Source organism: Ascidia mentula, chromosome 7 (assembly GCF_947561715.1).
Source record: "Ascidia mentula chromosome 7, kaAscMent1.1, whole genome shotgun sequence".
Classification (NCBI taxonomy): domain Eukaryota; kingdom Metazoa; phylum Chordata; class Ascidiacea; order Phlebobranchia; family Ascidiidae; genus Ascidia; species Ascidia mentula.
The window spans coordinates 8,305,110-8,324,025 of record NC_138572.1 but is presented as its reverse complement, the minus strand read 5'-3'; the positions used below and the strand labels follow the sequence as shown (position 1 = coordinate 8,324,025).

The 18,916-nt window shown below is 37.6% G+C and overlaps 3 protein-coding genes across 3 annotated transcripts; 2 read left to right on the top strand and 1 right to left on the bottom strand.

The window, feature by feature from the left end:
* Positions 1 to 1,507: 1,507 nt before the first annotated feature.
* LOC145908577 (serum amyloid P-component-like) lies at positions 1,508 to 4,009 on the bottom strand. Its single transcript, XM_082995878.1, has 9 exons — positions 3,859 to 4,009; positions 3,320 to 3,786; positions 3,097 to 3,150; positions 2,803 to 2,850; positions 2,683 to 2,745; positions 2,523 to 2,585; positions 2,208 to 2,470; positions 1,851 to 2,026; positions 1,508 to 1,770 (listed from the first exon to the last, which is right to left on the bottom strand). Exons 2-9 carry the CDS (start codon positions 3,507 to 3,509, stop codon positions 1,596 to 1,598), a joined length of 1,032 nt encoding a protein of 343 aa, XP_082852004.1. The 5' UTR covers positions 3,510 to 3,786; positions 3,859 to 4,009; the 3' UTR covers positions 1,508 to 1,595.
* Positions 4,010 to 6,613: 2,604 nt separating this feature from the next.
* Positions 6,614 to 7,750, top strand: LOC145909475 (putative MFS-type transporter C09D4.1). Its single transcript, XM_082996866.1, has one exon. It carries the CDS (start codon positions 6,614 to 6,616, stop codon positions 7,748 to 7,750), a length of 1,137 nt encoding a protein of 378 aa, XP_082852992.1.
* Positions 7,751 to 15,154: 7,404 nt separating this feature from the next.
* LOC145909474 (uncharacterized) lies at positions 15,155 to 18,335 on the top strand. Its single transcript, XM_082996865.1, has 6 exons — positions 15,155 to 15,311; positions 15,629 to 15,791; positions 16,855 to 17,000; positions 17,331 to 17,454; positions 18,026 to 18,124; positions 18,263 to 18,335. The coding sequence occupies exons 1-6, from the start codon at positions 15,155 to 15,157 to the stop codon at positions 18,333 to 18,335; spliced, it is 762 nt and encodes a 253-aa protein (XP_082852991.1).
* Positions 18,336 to 18,916: the final 581 nt, after the last annotated feature.

The following is an 18,916-nucleotide window of genomic DNA, read 5'->3' as shown; positions in this document are numbered from 1 at the left end:
AGGAAACGGCATGGAATTTGAGTGGGTAATGTGAGAAGGATCGGAAACATGCTATGTTTGTATAAACTGTTCAAAAACCGAACAAACACGAGATGCTGTTGGTACCGCAATTCGCAAATGTTTTGATTAAATAAAAATTCAATACCGGTTATGTGGGCCGCGCGGCACCGGTGCTCATTTAACAATCAATGAGGCCAATGAAAAGCAAAAGTGGTGTCAGGATAACCATTGTTAGCTTCAAAACCACGGGATTTCTATTGCATTTATTTACATTTTTGCAGCCTATTTAGCTAAAATAATGTCTGACCAGGGAGCTAAATGCCCCCTGGGGGGCACCTTAAGCAACTATCTTATTGCAACTAATTTTGACCTGAATGCGTAGACAAGAGGGGTCTAACATAAAATCACAAATTAAGGTATACTTCTGTGATTTTGAGCTACAACCCCTTGAACATTTTGATGCTTTTTCAACTAAATTTTTCACAGCACCCAGCGCCAAATGTCTAGCTGACTGAGAAGGGCAAAAAATGCACTAAAACTGCACCAAACACGCTGAACATCGCCCTGGCTAAAGCACGTGACTGTCTGCTCATTCAACCCGAAAATTTATTGCAATGCATCACCGGTTGCCTTGTGACATCACTGAGTTTCTCTATGACAGGGGAGTACAAGACGGGCATTCCCCGCGGGCGAAACTATTTTAAATATTTTACTGATATGCGGTCTTAAGCATTTTGCTATCCATATTACGCATTTGGCTTAGGTACTTTTGCGTAACTGCCACCGATTTTTGGGCACGTCAAGGCTGCGATCTGTATTACTTTATTTGTGGCGCATTCAGACGTCTGTACCATTCACAAATGTGTTTAAAAAAAACTGCTGCTTTTCGTTCAGTCCTTCTGAAATGACATATTATATGGAAAATATATGTTGAAACTTACAGGGTTTATGAAAATCAACGTAACAAATGTGGTTAGTTTTTTAATTTATCGTTTACGTTCAACAAGCCATTTTTTTACAAAAATCTGATTTGTGTTTGGTTTTGCAGTTGGACTGCGAATACTAAATAATTTACTGTTGTGATTTTTAAAGATAAAACAAACCGTAACGGGGTTTTTTCCCGATACTGTGCATAATAACAAGTAACAAAATATTGTCATCCTGGCAGACACCAAAAACATTTTGTGAAAGAAACGTTCCACATTATTCAACACCATTTCACAACAAAGAAAATCACATTTCAGCAAATGCCAAACTGCTTTCTGGAACCAATAAATTTTTGAAAATTTCTGTAGCCTATCTGTGAAGGATTGATTGCTGTTTCGCGTGAAAGTAATTAAAATCGTTAGAGATCCTTGGTATTCCATTAGACTGACTTTAAACGTGGACTTTTCAACGCAGGCGTGTGAATGATGTGTTTTTGGATACCTAGATGCACATTTTAACAGTTGCATAGACATGGCAGTAGTTAATATTAATATTAACATTTCTACCAAAACCTGTAATTGAGAACTTCAAAGTAATCATATTTAATTCAAACAATTTGTTTGTCATACTTTTTTGATCAGGTTAATGACACACACATTAAGCACATGTTAAGCAACAGGACATCTTGTTGGGATTTCATATCTGGCTTGTCCAATCAACTCCACATTGGCCATTGTCATGGCAACGACATGTCCAGAAGGGCAAAGACAATCATGGTAGATTGCATTCATTTCATCAGTTGATAGAACTCTGGACCATAACATCACATTGCTGATACTTCCCCTAAAAAGTAATTTAGTGCATTGTGTATTCTAATTTGTTGTAAAACTTGGGTGGTGATAGATAAGAGCAGTCTTATTTACGTTAGGGACTGGCTTATCTCAAATCCACCATTCACGGAATCTTGATCCTGCGCAAGGATAAGTGTTCCACCACCAGTCACACTGTTACCATTATATTGTTTGAATTGTTTTTGTGTTGTTGATCCATAAACTCCAACAGTATTTGTTGTAGAATCAAACCAAGCACAAAAAAATGTCTGGAATTGATTTAAGATTGCAATAGAAAGTATTTGTTTAATGTAAAAAAATACTTAAATATTCACAAAAAAAAACACTGTTACAGATAAAAAATGGCCCATCTCATAAATTCAAATGTTTTGGGAAATAAAGTTATTAACTAAATCAAAGTATATGATAAGAGTACAGATATTTACTTACTTTGACATTTTCTGCAATATTGTGAGTGAATCTGGAATCATCACCAACATAAAAGTCAACTCTGCCAGAGTTAAAAATTAATGTTAATGCATTGTTCTGTGCAGAAGTAGCATAGCTGAATGGGGTGAACTCATTGGATGTATCAGTTACAGTCATCCACATGCAAACTGTCCCAGCTTGTAAGTCGGGAACGTTACTTCTGTATCTCACATAATCCGATGTTTGACGTCCTCTTGCAAAAATGAACTGATGTAGAGCACACCCTGCAAAGGTGAAAACATTATTTGGTAAACTGCTGTTTTGAATTATTTTTACCTGACTCAGTTCTGGTAAGTCTCAGTTTCAATTCTTCCAATTCATTATCCAATCGAGTCATATCTAAATCATAATTTAAAAAAATTTAGTTAATTATTCAACCCCATTCTTACACCAAAAGTTGTCTGTTAATTAGGGAAAGTATCTACATAGTACTTACTCTCAGTTTTTAATTCAAGTTTAATTTTCATTCCTTCTAAATCTTCTTTCAGCTGAGTTAGATCTGAAACATGGATGCATAAATTATCATTGAATTATTCTTTTGTGTTGATTTTGTTACCTGGGGATGGACCAACTGGGCCGGGTTCACCTGGTGGGCCCATTGGTCCTAGATAATAATGTTGCGTCAAAATATGTGTGAAAAATGAAAATTTTATTATAATTCAACCTGGCTCAAAAAGTTTAACAATTCTTTACAAAACTGCTAATTTTTTTGTTCTTGCAACAAAATGTTTATTTTCCAACAACTTTTCACATTTTCATTGAGAACTTTTATAAAAACATCAGTCAGAACTTGATCACTTTAACAGTAATTCTAATTTTAAGTGAGTTACCACACACTGAAACTGCATACCTTTCGGTCCCATTTTTCCAGGTTTTCCAACATCTCCTTTAGGTCCTCGCAGTCCTGTGTAAAAAAATTACCAACAAAGTAGTGAACTTTAAGTGTGTTAGTGGTAACAAATTTATTCGCACATTGTGCAGTAAATCAATTAACAAATGCTTACAGCTATCTTTTTGTTATTTACTACTTTATTGAATATATTTTAATCTCAAATCATTTGTTTTGATGTCACCTTCCAATGATGGAGATCCTTGTTGTGATACAGGGATATAAAATGGCAAGTTGTTACAATTATTCTCGCTGGATGTTTGAGCATAAACAGACAACATAAAGACCAACATTACAATGCATACTTTGCAAATCATGGCTCCGACCTTTGTTGCAACTGCTGCCTCTAACAAGCTTGTTTCGTCAAAAGTCATATATATATATGTGCAGAATCAACTCTGAATGAAGTTGTTGATGTGATGCAAACCCCATGTAAAAGTTCATGTTTTACAAACTTGCCTCTCTGTTTGACATGTGGTAGTCAAGACTGATATAGATAACTTGCTTGTATGTACAAGGCATTGCACTCTCATATTACATGATAGATATCCCTGCAAACCAAGCTGCAACCTTTGGCAACACCAAAGGCCAGAAGGAAAATGAAAGAACTGAAATATTGGAGTGCCATGGCTGAAAGAAATAAACGACAACCTATTGAACAGAAAAACACAATACAATAGTTCTTGGAACATCGGTGATTGAGGGTCCATAAAGAAAAATTACCAAGGAAGAAAGTGATGAGTCACCAAATGCGAAATCGCAAATAAAGGATGTTGTGATTTCTGGAGCTGTGACTCGTGGAGATAAAGATTCCACACTGTTTGAGTATTTCATGATAAACTCCAACCCGCTGTTCCAAAGCCAGTGCAAAACAAACAGGTCAATAGAAAAATTCAGCAGCCTCGTTAAGTGAACAATGGCCATTTAAGAATTAAACCATTGCCAACAAACAATGTTTTAGTACTCTGTGGACCACAAACCGTTTGTTTTAAAGGGTGTTTTAGTTATTTTGGTGGCCACATAATTATTTTCAGTGATGGTGGTAATTTTTGGGAAGCAATAAGTCGGCTATTGTTTGATTTCTGTGCACCTATCGATTCTTGTTACAATAATATAACTCTATAATATCCCGAATCTCCGTTCCTGTTTTCCACTCGTTCCGCGATAGTCAATAAGCGTGGCCTTATTACCAGACGTTGACTACAAGTTATTGGTTGCAAGTGTTACAAATCGTACTCTGTAGGACGCATATTGGTATTTCTATGAAACTAATTTTTGGTGTTGGGAAATGCCCACCGTGTAAATCCTCTGTCACAATAGAAACTTTACATCACAAAGCAAACTAGTGATGCATATAAGTGAATTTTACGGTTGAATGAGCACACATGTGCGTGCTGTTGTCATGGCGAATTTTAGGGTGTTTGGGGGCAGTTTTAGTGGGGTTTTGGGCTATTTCAACAAGGTAGTCACTTGATGGTGGGTGCTGCTGAAAATTATGGTGAAAATGGAGCACAAAATTCAGGCTGTATTTGTGGAAAAATGAATTGTTAAAGTGTCTAATCATTCGTGATTTAATGAAAGATCAATTCCATCAAAATTAGTCTCTGAAAAAATGGTTTAGCCACCCCCCTAGGGGCATTTGTCCCTCTGGTTAGTCAATATTTTGATAAAAAAAAAGCAACAAAAAATGGAACCGGATTTTGCAGAAAAATGAATCGTTTAACTGCCTACTCATTTGCGTTTTTATGTAATTCCCTACTCTTCTCTATGCAATGGCATCAAATTTAGTTGTTGAAAAAGTGCCAAAGCACTCCCCCCAGGGCTGTTTATACCGCCACTGTTTGTCATACGATCTTCCAGGAGGCCCAACAAGTCCTTGCTCTGTACAGTCTCATCCAGGAATAATTTTTTTTATTTTAGGTCCCTATGTAAGTCACAAGACCCATCAACGTCCACTGGGAAACAAGCGGAACAGTCGCTAGATGCATTACAGCTGAGGGCCTTGAAAACAGGATTTCTCCAATTTATTACCCATATAGGTCCTATAGCCTTATGGAGTTTGGTGTCCTTGCTGCGTTCTTAGCACTGACGTGTGCTGTGGACTTATATCCCCATGACAACAATTCAGAACAAACAGAAAGGATGAGGAACGAAATGTGACAAGCATTGGTTGAAATTTTACTTGGATTAATCGCGCAAAACCTTATAGTTTATTTGGCTGTAAGTATCAAACATAATTAATTGTGCTACTAAGCTTCCAAAAAATGATGTATTTTTTGCTAGCGCGAAAATGTTGTAGATGGACTTTCGTTTTTACCGAAATCAAACATTAAATTTGCAAACGGGCAGTAATTATTTTTGTACGCCGCCTGAAAAATTTCGGTCGTCGTTGTAGCGTAATTTCTTTGTAGGAAGCCACTTGGTGTCGCACACGTAAATATAAACGAATCAATGCAATGGGTCCGCTTTTTTGAACTAAGCTGCTCTTGCGAATAAATGTTACATGGTGTCAGAAGTGCGATACCAGACAGGAACATGTCGTTTCAACCGCAAATCGCCACCAGAAATATTCAATTTGTGAATCCTAACAGTTGAACATCTGGGTGAGAAGATTTGAGCAACAAACAATTGTTGGGATTGAACAAGAAAAGTTCGAAATTGTTGTGATCCAGAAAAGAACTTTCAATCGTAATGGCTTCCATTGTGCCAGGTTCAATACACAAGGATCAACTATACACCTGGCATCTGATAAATAACTTTGAACAACAGGAGGTCGTCCCCGAGCGCGGGATGTTCGACATTTCCTATATTTCACGTCAGTATGTTTGGTGCAAACATTTGCATGCAATATAAACAAATGGTTTTGGGCAGTTTACCTCATAACGGCAGTTTAGAGCAGCAGTATCACGTTATGAGGCAACAATAGATTAAGTACCTATTGTAAAGTTTAGCCTACTACTTATGGTCATAAAGATTCTTTTGCAATATATTTTAATGCGAAATACTGGTTTCATGCATGCATTTCCAATGATCAGAGTGCTTACATATAAAAAGTGGAATATTATGGAAAGTTTACCATTATGTTTATTAAATGAAATGTGGCTTCCTCCCAAGCTTAGTACTTCATACTAATAGACGAAAGTAGATAGATATCGGAATGGAAACCTATGACAAACACAGTGGAAAAATCACAAAAATATACCAACGCCGATGGTTTTTTCTTCTACTTTTAGTTATGCTGCAAGCACTTAACGGGACTTCTCTTGCAATGATTGGCCAAATTAGCGATTTTTTTGTGAAATACTTCAACGTTACGCACACAGAAGTAGATTGGATAACTCTTTCCGGTTGCTTAACTCCGATGGTCACAACCTTGCCTCTGACTTACTTGGCTTTTCGCAAAGCTCTCGGTTTTCGTATGATTTCTATTGCCTGTGCGTCGGCCAGTGCATTCGGGTTCGCGTGCTTTACGATTTCTATGGTCAGTACATCGTATTTTGCCATCAGTCTTCTCGGTCAAACTGTGGCTGGCCTTTCACTCCAACTTGTGCTCACCACTCCATCTATATTCGCTGCTCTGTGGTTTCCAGAAAATGAAGTGGGCACTGCCATTAGTATTAACAGTCTTGGACATTACGTGGGATCAGCTTTAGGAGTGATGGTTCCTGTGAATGTTTTAAAGTGCACAGATACCAATGGAACGTATGTTGAGCAGGCCGAATGGTTAAAAGAAGACAGAACAACATTACAGTGGATATACCTTGGTTTCTTTGTTGTTGCTGCAATAATACTGATTCTGATCTGTATATTTGTGACTGACACACCTCCAAAACCGCCTACTCTTGCTCAGAAAGAAAAGTTGGACAATTATGCTGCAAATTTACACGATATCTCTCTGCTTGCGTTTTGGTCTCAAACAAAAGGTGTTCTGTGTAATCGTACGTTTCTTAGCGCCTCCTTGATTTTCGGCGCACTTTTTCAAACTGCCAATGTAGAGTTCACAATGATGGCTGAAATTGTCCGGGAGAACTCGGCAAAACGGGATTTACATCTTCGTCCGTCTATCGTGGGCGCGTGGACCATTTTCTACTTCTCTATAGGAAATATCTTCGGCACAATTGTGGCTGGGAAGCTTGTGGACAAGTTTAAGAGATACGACCGCCTCTCCATTATAGGATCATTTTTCGTATTCCTATCATCCATAATTGTCGCTGTAGGCCTGGTAAGCGCGTACCAACTTTTCTACGTCGGAAACTTTTTCCAAGGTTTCTTCATTCAATTCGCGTTGGTAACTGTTTACGATATGACAACACAACAGTTGTATCCGATTGACGAGACTGTGGCGAGTTTATGGATGATTGGTGTCGTATCGCCGATGGGAATGCTTTACGGCGAAATCGGTCGTGTGATCTTCGACGGATTTGGTGGGGTGGGGGTGCTTGCATTTCAGTGTGGAAGCGTGATGAGTGGATTTGCTCTTTCATTTTTACTCGCGCCAGTTTACGGGAGACTGGGCGTCACCGAAAGCTGTGAAGAAAACGAAGAAGCTCGAGGTCTGCATGAGGGAGATCCCCTTCTGAGAGACCAGAAGGAAAAAAAGAATTCGAACTACTAAGCATGATGTTGATGTTCAGAATTTTGTGTATCTTATGGCTATATAATATTTCCCAGTTGTATGGTGAAGTTGCACTGTCCAGCCCGTTATTGATGCACAAATACATTATTCTTTCTGAGATGATTTGAAGACTTTTTTGTACCGATCAACACTTATTTAAAAGTTTCAACCGTTCATGCAAAAACGAAGTAGAAAATTGTTTGGTTGTTTTTCATGAAAGTTTATGTAATGATGATGGTACCTAATAGTAGGCGTATATTATACGAAAGGAAAATCTTGTATAGGATAAACAATTTAGGATTTTATACGAAAGCTTTTGGTAAACATTTTCGAATGTTAACGCAAAAAATAATGGTATTGAAGTTACCTCAAGTGACAAGCATTTGTTAGATTACGTTTTTTTCCGGCTGTTGAGCTGGAAACACAGACTCTGGTTGCATCTCACTATATTGTTACGCCCACATTGGTTTGCTAAACCACGTATTGTGTCACATAATATCATATGGGAAGGATACCCCTGTCACACCTTCCAAGTTTGGCACTCGTGGTGATTATTCGAGTGATTTACGAGTATTTCCAATACTGTTGGAATGCATAATCCGCCACCAACACTATAGTTTTGCTATATGTCATCATTTGCTTCGACATGGCCGGGATGTGGAAGTTTAAAGTGTAGCTACATGTCTGGTAATACTGAATTTAACCCTGAAAATTGCGAAAGGTAATTAACACAGTGGGGTAAAGTCAAGCGGTTTTCACAAGAAAATTTTGCAAATTATCCACAAAAATATTGGCGCCCTAATTTATCAGGTTTACTGTCATCAAAGCCAAGCCATTGCATTGTGATCATACTTTGCAATACGACAGCATGAAACGGTTTCACAGCATGTCCTTGACATTTTGACATATTTTGTTAACTGGCTGGTTGCGTTCAAATGGTTGCCGACCTATGTAACAGCATATTGTGCTGCGATACTTTCAGGTAAAGTAATTTTATTTGAACTCAAATATTTTTGATGTATGTTGAATGTAATTTCCACAAAAAACAAAAACAATTTGCCACAACGTGCAAGAACGATGTCGTGAAACGAAAAGTATTTAATTTTTCCCTCTGCTTTATGGTCGTAGTTGCTCCGATGTGTGGAATAATTTTAATATGATGAGTTTCCTTTGTGTCGCATTCAACACAAAAAGATCAATTACAAATCATGTCAAATATACAACATTGACCAACATGAAGAATAGTTTCTGGATACGGGATGTTGGGAATATCCTCTTTTCACTTCACAAATAAATTGCTGCTGTAAACAGTTGTGTTAAAGGTTGACAAGCAGTATACTGAGCAATGTACTACACGATGCTAGTTAGAGCAGCTGTATATCACATCCTTAGATAACTATATCAACATTTAAGCCTTTAGAACTTTGAATACAACGAACATTGTGCACAAAATTTTACATGGCATTTCTTAACTAACTTGTGTTATGATAATCAAGCAGCTTTACAGCAATAGACCAAAGTTTTCCCCGTATGAAAACCTATAGTGAAAACTGTGGAAGCAGCACAGAACTGTACAAGCGAAGATGGTTTTTTCTTCTACTTTTAACCATACAACAAGCACTCAACGGGATTTCTTTTGGCATGTTTGGACAAATTAGCGAATTTTTCGTTAAATACTTCAACGTTACGCACACATAAGTAGATTGGATAACTCTTTCGGGTGACGTAGCCCCAATAGTCACAACCTTGCCTTTAACTTACTTGGCCTATCGCAAAATTCTCGGTTTTCGTTTGATTTATATTGTCTACGCGTCGTCCTGATGTGCATTGAGCTTCGCGTGCTTTACAATTTCTATGGTCAGCAGATCGTTTTTGCCATTAGTGTTGTCGGTCAAACTTTAGCCGGCATTTTCATGCAACTTGTGCTTACCACCCCGTCTGTATTCGCTGCTCTGTGGTTTCCTGAAAATGAAGCGGGTATAGCCATTGGCATCAATGGTATGGGTCTTTACGCGGGTACCTTCATAAGTGTGATGCTTCCTGTGCATATTTTAAATTACGGAACTTACAATAACACCGCTTCAGAGCACATCAAGTTGTTGGAAAAGGACAGAACAATATTGATGTGGATATTCTCATGTTGTTTTATTGTGACTGCCTTAATAGTTTTCCTGTTGTGTATATTTGTGACTGACACGCCTCCAAAACCGCCTACTCTTGCTCAAAAGAGAAAAACTACACGATAGTTCTGCAGGTAAAGGGAATATATCTCTGTCCGAATTTTGGTCTCAAACAAAAGCAGTGTTGAGCAATCGCACGTTTCTTAGTGGCTCCGTAATTTTCGGCCCACTTCTTCAAGCTCCCACAGTAGAGTTTACAATGATGGCTGAAATTGTCCGGGAGAACTCGGCAAAACGAGATTTACATCTCCGACCGTCTATCGTAGGCGCGTGGACCATTTTCTATACTTCTCAATGGGAAATATCGTCGGCACAATTGTGGCTGGGAAGCTTGTGGACAAGTTTAAGAGATACGACCGTCTCTCCATTATAGGATTATTTTTCGTATTCCTATCATCCATAACTGTCGCTGTAGGCCTGGAAAGCGCGTACCAACTTTTCTATGTCGGAAACTTCTTTCAGGGTTTCTTCATTCAAATCGCGTTGGTAACTGTTTACGATATGACGAGACTGTGGTGAGTTTATGGATGATTGGTGTCGTATCGCCGATGGGAATATTTTACGGCGAAATCGGTCGTGTGATCTTCGACGGCTTTGGTGGGGTAGGGGTGCTCGCATTTCAGTGTGCAAGCATGCTGAGTGGATTCGCGCTTTCATTTCTACTCACACCAGTTTACGGGAGACTTAGACGTCACTGAAAGCTGTGAAGAAAACGAAGAAGCTCGAGATATGCATGAGTGGGATCCCCTCCTGAGGAACCACAAACACAAATAACATTCGAAGCATGATCTTGAGGTTTAGAATTTTGAGGCTTAGAATTTTATGTATTTCGCGGCTATACAATATTTTCCTGCTTTATAAGGTGTATGTGCACAAGCCCGCGACTGATCGACAGTTAACCTTGAATAAAAGTATAATAAATTAAAGTGGGAAATTATTTGGTTGTTTTTCATGAAAGTTTAGGTTGTGACGAAATGTTCCAAAAGCAGGCGTTACCGTAAGAAAAATCTTTACAGATGAACCATTTGGGATTTTATACAAAAACTGTTATTAAAGATATAAAATAAAGATGTGAATGGTAACCCAAGTATTTTTAAATTACGTCAGAAACGTTCCGCTCAGATGGGGTTTGCTAAACTATGTATCGAGTCTTATAATAGCACATGCGAAGGATATCCCTGACACACCTGTCAAGATTGCCATACGTGGTGATTATTCGAGTGGTTTATGATTTCTATATATTCTGAGGGACTGCATTATCTGCTACGAACACTATATGTTTGTTATATGTTTCATTATTTCGATCTGAGCGTGGCGAAATATTCTACAACCACGTCGTCATTTCAATCCTTATCCTTTGCACTTGTTCTAAATTAATGTCATGGGGGGATGTAAATCCGATTAGTATGTTGTATTCTTGCATTTGCAGAGCATGAGCGACGCAACGAACAAATTGAGACTGTGTTGCGTCACTCATGCTCTGCAAATACCAAATTGAGAGAAAATACAACCACGAATATATTGCAGAAACAGGCAATCACAATTCTATACAATTAACGTTGTAGTCAGTCATAGGGTGCAAAATTAATAACTATAGGGTACGAAAAATGGCACGTCCCGATCAAAACACAGATACTTATATTGTTTACATACAAGCGTTTGTATATCATGTTTCACACTTTTCAGAACACATGTCGAATTATTTTTCATAAAGAACATTTCGCGGGACAATTGATCCGTTTCACGCAAGGCACACAATTTAAGAAACTTCTCCAGTAGGGGATTTTCGTGCGAAGAAATTTTTTATTTAAATTGTAAATAAATAAAATATTTCTTCGCACGAAAATCTGTCTACTACCAAACCCCTCAGTGCCTTTGGACATTTTGTTTTGTCGTTGTGTTATTCGTTAAGTTTTTCACCTGTAAATTGGCCGAAGAAGTATTGTTTCGACTTTTATTATGCTTTCTGAGGCAAAACTGGAGAGAGTGACAAATATAAAATTAACTCATTTATTTTTGAGGTCTCTAATTGACGTCAGCTGATTTTCCTCTCTTGAAAAAACGATTTCGTATCTATAGACCAGGACCTGGTAATTTTTCTGCTGACAGCATGTTACTACCGAAAAATGCGCTATCTTCTGATGACTTTGCAAAATCCTAACATAAGGCTTGATACTCTCAGTTTGATGTGTTACAAACCATTTCGGCGTTCCGTCTTATCATTCCCACGTCGGTTTTCGCAGTGCAAACGGGTTTGGTAATTTGCTGGCAGTTGGATTCTGATGTACGGGCTATGTGCACCAGAGCGATTTTTGTCCAGGTGAGCTACTTTGTCTGCTTAAACTGGCCCTTTGCATGAGACAGATGTTTTGATTTTATATGTCATGTCATTGTAACCTGATTTAATTGTAATGTTGTGGCCATAGAAAAAATACCAACCTGAGTCGTACAATCTAGAAAAGATTTGGCGAACCTATGTCAATGGCTTGTAAAGATTTTTATGGAGTGGTTCTACCATTACAGTATATATTTCGATTTTACCTGTTACAATTGAAACAAACCTTGGTTCGTTAAATTTAGGTTTGTTCGACATGGTATGTGGTGTCAACAATGGATGCACGTCTTCAAGGTAGTTACCATGTACGCACAGGACGCAATGGATCGTCAAATTGGAGTAGCTTGATAGTGATACTCAATTTTTCTTTTGGCGTTTATCGCGATTAAGTCGGTGTGTTTCAGTGCTCGTGAATGAGAACCACTAAACAGTCTAACGGGCAACAAGAACTTGATTTCCGATTTTTTTTCGAAAAGTTACATAAGAAAAACGCTAACAGAATAATTCGATTTGGTGGTACCAACGATGCCCAATTGTCGGCGAAATATATAAACATATATATATGGCAAAAATAACGACATATAACCATGCGAAATTTTACATTTAAAAAACATCCATTAATAATTTTTGTCTACAAAAGGGATTCATTTTGAAAATGAAAGCCAAAGCTAAAATGCTGTTATACATTAGTAATAGTAAACGTTTCGAACACTAACTGCGTTCATCATCAGTACTATAATGAGTGCATGCAAGAAAAGCGTCGGGGTAATAAAGGACTGAGCAGGCAGAAGGGAAACAGCAGCAGCAACAACGCGCAACAAGCCAGAGGCATGTCGCGTGACAACAACATGGGAGCACAGCAGCGACGTCATCATTAACGATGTGTCAGGCCGCAGTACGGACCTAGATGTTGAATAGGTATAGGCGGTTTTGAGCTATCATCCACGTTCAGAGCTGGTATTCATCTTTCGTAACATTCATTTTAAGAACAACTCGAACTATGTCCATATTAAAAGGCAACGCAAATGAACATAAATCCATTGTTTTAAAAGCTAACAATGGAAATCCTGCTATTCATTGGCCTCCTTGATCGGTAAATGGGCACCGGTGCGTCGAGGCCCAATTAACCGGTATTGAATTTTTATTTTCTCAAAACATTTGTGAAATGCGGTACAATCAGCATCTCGTGTTTATTCGCTATTTGAACAGTTTATACAAACATAGCATGTTTCCGATCATTTTCTCATTACCCACTCAAATTTCTTTGCAGTTTCCTCGGCATTCGCCCAAAACAGTTTTTAAGTTGATATTATGACAGACAGACTGTCCTCATATCCAGCATCACCCGCTGAATGATAAAAATGCACAAGAAAATTATGTCGATTTAGCGATTTGATTCGCGAAAAATAAACTGACTGATAGACTTGCAAGATGAAATAGTTTAGGATGAGATCTGTAATAAGGTCGTTTGTTTCACAATGATTTCACTTGATATTTATATTTCGCCCAATTAAAAATAATACTTTAATAATACTGGATCTATGCTTGTACTAAGTTATGCCCTAGCAAGCTGTCAATGGATAACAGTGTGAGGAGTTCCTGTCTGTGAGGCTGAAAAACAATCAAAGCAGGCGGATCTGTACATATTTTGTAACAAGCTGTCTGTTTCATTGGAGTTTGCAGCCTTGCACAGAAACTCGCCTGGTTGTTGAAATTATTTGCTATTGAGTCTTTGTTGGTCATAAAGCTGTCAGGAGATTCAAAAGTAGGAAAATACCGTTTTTTCGTTCACGTTTAAACATGATTACGCTTAATTTGCTTTCGTTTCTCATCGAAGTGTGCAGATGCAAATGCGCTCACACAGTCTTTCGTTACATTGGCAACGTCAACTCCGTTTGCTCCTAAACAAATGTTGCAAAATATCGTGCTTAATTCCATGAATACCACTCTTTGATAAAGTATCAGAATCAACAAACAGTCTTATGGGCACCAAAGACATGATATATGATTTCAGAAAAAGAAAAAAATAGAAGAAAAAATCCTAAGTAATTTGTCATTAAACAGTGTTGTTTGTTAAGTACCTCATCGACCTGCCATACAGTGGAGAAATTTTACATATGATGACCACGAAAGTTTCTTCCTTCACAAAAAGCGGGTAACATTACACTTTAACAATTATACAAATATGTTCCATATTTGAAATATTAATCCTAATTAAGAATTTGTTTCATTCTGGCGATATGATTCGCGTATTTTTTTCCTTATTACGCCACAGCATGAACTGGTTCTGGCAATCCAGCGATTTGCTTACGTACGAAGAAGTAATGCCGTATCAGAAGCAAAAGCATGTTTTAACTGGATATAGACCAAGAAAGAAATCCGCACTTTATTACATAAAAAGGTACGAAATTTATGGAAAAATATGTTTCAGGGGTTAAAATCTATTGACTTTCATGTATAAGAGAAACACATTTCCCTAAAACTAAAAAGGTATACGACATTAAGTTTTTTCCATCAACTTTTAAATGTTTTGAGTCGCTATGAAAATCAGTTAAAATCTTTTTGCAGCGTTTTTCAACTGAACAATGAAACTGTGAACTTTTGGACGCATTTCCTTCCTCTATTGCACTTTGTCTACATCTACTCCGATTTTTATAACAACACCAAGTATTCGACTCAAGCATTTTGCTATCCTTATTACGCACATGGCTTAGGTACCTTTTTCCATCAAATTTTTACAAAGCAACAACTAATTGACTGAAATAATAATTTAATTAAACTGAAACGGTGATAATGCTGATCATTTCTCAAAAATAACGTCATTATACTTTTATGATAGGCCTATACATTGTAACTTACTTAAACGTCGGTTTAGGTTGTTGTTTGCTCATGGCTGTAAGCAGCTTCTCCCATATGTTTTGGGCTCATTCAGAAGAGGTCAATTACAATTGTGGTGCAGTGGACAGGGCATGCATTTTCACTTACGGTTTCTCAGTGCGCGTTGCAGTAGAATACTACGCCTGTCCCATGGAAATCTTTAGCAACTGTGCGTATTCGAAGTTATGTCGATATATTAATATATTATTATGAGCATATAGATAGCTAGTAGTTGATGTCAAATTTGTTTGCACCATTTAGCTGAATGGGTAAACGCTGTAGTATAATTTCAAACCATTCAAATTTACCGAACCATATAATGGTTTTATGAAAGTAACAACGTGATTAATCTAATGCATCAACCCAATGATGTCTGTTTCTCAGATAGCGTCCATTTCAATTGCTTATTTCAATTGCTACCTAATGGTATTGGTATATTTGCTTCCAAATTGTATATCTGTAAGCTTTTATGAGTTGTAATTGCAGGGTTTTCTACAGTTCCAACGCTCATCTTCTTCAGTGCTTACTTCACACTTTCATTTGCCTCTGTGCTGTTTGTTCGTGCTTTCGACCCGAAACTGGCGAGAATAGTCATGCTTGCAGCCATTATCGTTTGTGGAATATCTGGATATTCACCGTGCATTCTTAGGTAAGGTTATAGGCCTTTATACTTTCTTTAAGATTCAAGACATTAATTGAACTAAATTCTCTTTGTTAGACACTCGTTTGTAAAAGACTGACTTTTGTATTGCAAAAAGTACACTGAGGAAGCGAGGGGAACACGCGAAAGCTAGTGTACTTTTTACAATACAAAAGTCAGTCTTTTACAAAAGAGTGTCTAACAATGAGAATTTAGTTCGTATGCATATAAAGACTGATACAGCACGTCTAATAATTTGAAGACATTAATTGGAAATTTGTTATTTTAAATTCACTCTCCACGACGAAACAGTTCTTACAGGCCAAATATGCTATTGTCCATGAACGTATTTAAACAAATGTTTATTTTTTTTCTTCTTTTGTCAACGTTTTATTGTCACCTTAGCGTTAATATGAGTTTATACTATCTTCATTCATTCATTCGTCTACATTGCTCCACAAACACAAATTTAAACCCATTATTTGTGAGAAATTACCTATGCTATCTATATCATCTATTTTACCCATGTCACAATATACTCCGTGAAACCACCGAGCTCTTGTAGCTCAGTTGGAAGAGCGTTGGGCCTGGTTAGACCCCGCAGGTTCGTAAGTTCAAACCTCACCGGGAGCTTGATTCAAATCTTGCTCCGACTTGTCAGGAAAAAGTGGCTGATCCAGCTAGGCTACAATGCTTGGACTGCCAAGCCTGCAAACCTAATGATTGCGATGCGATAGCTGTGATCGCCAAGCAAGGACCTGCGTAGTGGGGCGATACTGTTGATCATGTCATGAAATACTACTGCGTTAATCTATTTTAAGTACAGAAATTGACGGTGCCTTGAGGCAAAATTAATATTGTTGTATACATCTTAATAAACGATCGCACTAACGCTGATCGTCTGCCACTCATTATGAATAATTTTGGGTTTATACTATATCCTGTAAAATATGACCGCATAGGCAAAAGTAGCCTACGTATTTGTTTATGTCTTAAGAAAAATACTTTTTTATTTTAGATTTCAACAGAAAATAGCGGAACAAGCGCACACTTAATTCAATATGGTTTACAGATACTATTTCGGCTGTTTGCCACACAAGGAGCATATCACTTTCCACATTGCTCACGACCATGGCATTTTGTTAGCACTTGCCATTGGAACGCAGATTTTGGGAGCCTTCCTGTACGGTCTGCGAGTACCAGAACGATTTTCTCCAGGTTGGCGTTTGTATACTGTGAGCATAGAAAGATTTTCCTTTCAACCAAATTTCAACCATCTTGACCAAATGGTCGAGTTGTCACGTACTAAGCTAGGCTATATGTTTTAGTTTCTGATTTGCTCGAACCATTGTTAGACAAAAAATTGTATTAAAATTGCGGCAAAGTTTTCGGTACCCGGCCGATTAAATGAGTTGAAGTTCAGAAGCAGATGATAAGTAAGTTGATATGTAAGAGGCCGCAGACAATATTTTCAACTTTGATTATTCAATAATTTGTTTAGCTAATTACAACTTCAGCAGAAAGTAAGTAGTATATTGTTTAATTTAGGTTCTTTCGACATAGTAGGTTGGTCCCACCAATGGATGCACGTTTTCACGGCAGTTTCCTTGTACGCACAGAACACAATGTTACGTAAAACCGTTGATGAGATCTGGATGAAACTTGATAGTGGGTAAGGGCATGATTTTTTTCGAAGTGTACTTAGGCCAGATGGGCATTGTATGTATAGGTACATACAAGTATAGGAACAGTATGCATTGCTGTTGCTGTCAGGCATGTTTATTATTGTAAGCTGTATTGCAGCTGCGTCCTTCCTGCCTTCCTTATAATTTTTCATTTCGTTTTTTGTTTTGTGAGCATTTCGTTACATCCTGAAAAATGTTGCTGCACATTAATCGAAATGTTGAAATTACAATTATTTATATAAGAGCCGCCTTACAGTAATAGGAAGCGTTTTGTTTTGTGCGCATTATATTATATCCTAAAAAATCCTGCTGCATAGGAATCAAAACGTTGACAATTATTAAATATTAATAATTATAAATTAAAAACAAATGCTTACATACCTACAATGTCAAGAATACTGTTTCTAATATCAATACAAATAACAACTATTTTTGCCAGAAGAGCCGCCTTACAGTAATAAGAAGAGTATATTCTTGGCATTGTTGGTAAACAAGCATTTGTCCGGTCGGAAAGATGATAACATGCAGCTGCACTCTCAAATACTTTTACTTTTTCAGGCACATTGATAAACTCCAGTTGGATTTTTCTTTCACCGTAACAGTTGGAGTAGTCATGGTTACAGCTATTCTAATCAACATTTCCATATTGCTGCACTGGTACTTTGTACGACGTGATGTCCAAACACACAAGAACCAATAACGTATGGCCTGTGGCGCGAATGTATAGAATTTAACAACACAGAATATAACTTGATATGTTTTTATGTATTTACTGTTGGTCATTCATTATTTCAGCTATGGAATCTGTGCGTTTGTTGATATCACAACCACTACCTACGAAACCACCAATACATCTGAATCATTTTAGTATATGAGTGTATTTATGTTAGTGTTCAATAGCAAGTAATAAAGATATGAGGACTATTTTTCTCCTCAAGCCGTAAATACGTGTTTTGCCGCTTTGTATCTAATCCAATTTAGATATTGTGTTATTGATACTACAGTGGACATCAGTGTTGTAAGCGCCATTCACGCATATATCGTTGTACGACCATGAGCTGTGCTCTGCAAAAACTGTCAATACAGCTCGCACTATAATGTGTTCGTTACAAATAATAGCGAGCCAATTGTTTCCTGTACAAAGTGACTGTTGGCTTACATTTTATATACCACGTTTTACTCGTATTATTTCGTCATATATATATATCCATACTGAAACGCCAGTTAAGACAATTTGTAAAAACGTGCTAGTATCGATCATGCGTGACTGGTTTCAACCAATCAAATTTGTAGGCCTCTCTCAAGAGCGACTCTATCTCTTTCTCCAACTCATTCGATTCTATATCCTGATACGCTATTGAATGCTACTGCTCAATGAACCAAATATTACCAATCACAAGATTGTTCCCAACCTTCGGGTTTGTTTGATGACAATGCTCAGAGTTATAA

Coding starts and splice junctions, on each gene's coding strand:
- LOC145908577 (XM_082995878.1), bottom strand. CDS start 3,509: ATGACTTTTGACGAAACAAGCTTGTTAGAGGCAGCAGTTGCAACAAAG. Junction 2,586..2,682: donor ACTTGAATTAAAAACTGAGA/GTAAGTACTATG, acceptor ATTATGATTTAG/ATATGACTCGATTGGATAAT. Junction 2,471..2,522: donor ACTTACCAGAACTGAGTCAG/GTAAAAATAATT, acceptor TCACCTTTGCAG/GGTGTGCTCTACATCAGTTC.
- LOC145909475 (XM_082996866.1), top strand. CDS start 6,614: ATGGTCAGTACATCGTATTTTGCCATCAGTCTTCTCGGTCAAACTGTG.
- LOC145909474 (XM_082996865.1), top strand. CDS start 15,155: ATGGCTGTAAGCAGCTTCTCCCATATGTTTTGGGCTCATTCAGAAGAG. Junction 15,312..15,628: donor CATGGAAATCTTTAGCAACT/GTGCGTATTCGA, acceptor TTGTAATTGCAG/GGTTTTCTACAGTTCCAACG. Junction 17,001..17,330: donor ACCAGAACGATTTTCTCCAG/GTTGGCGTTTGT, acceptor TGTTTAATTTAG/GTTCTTTCGACATAGTAGGT.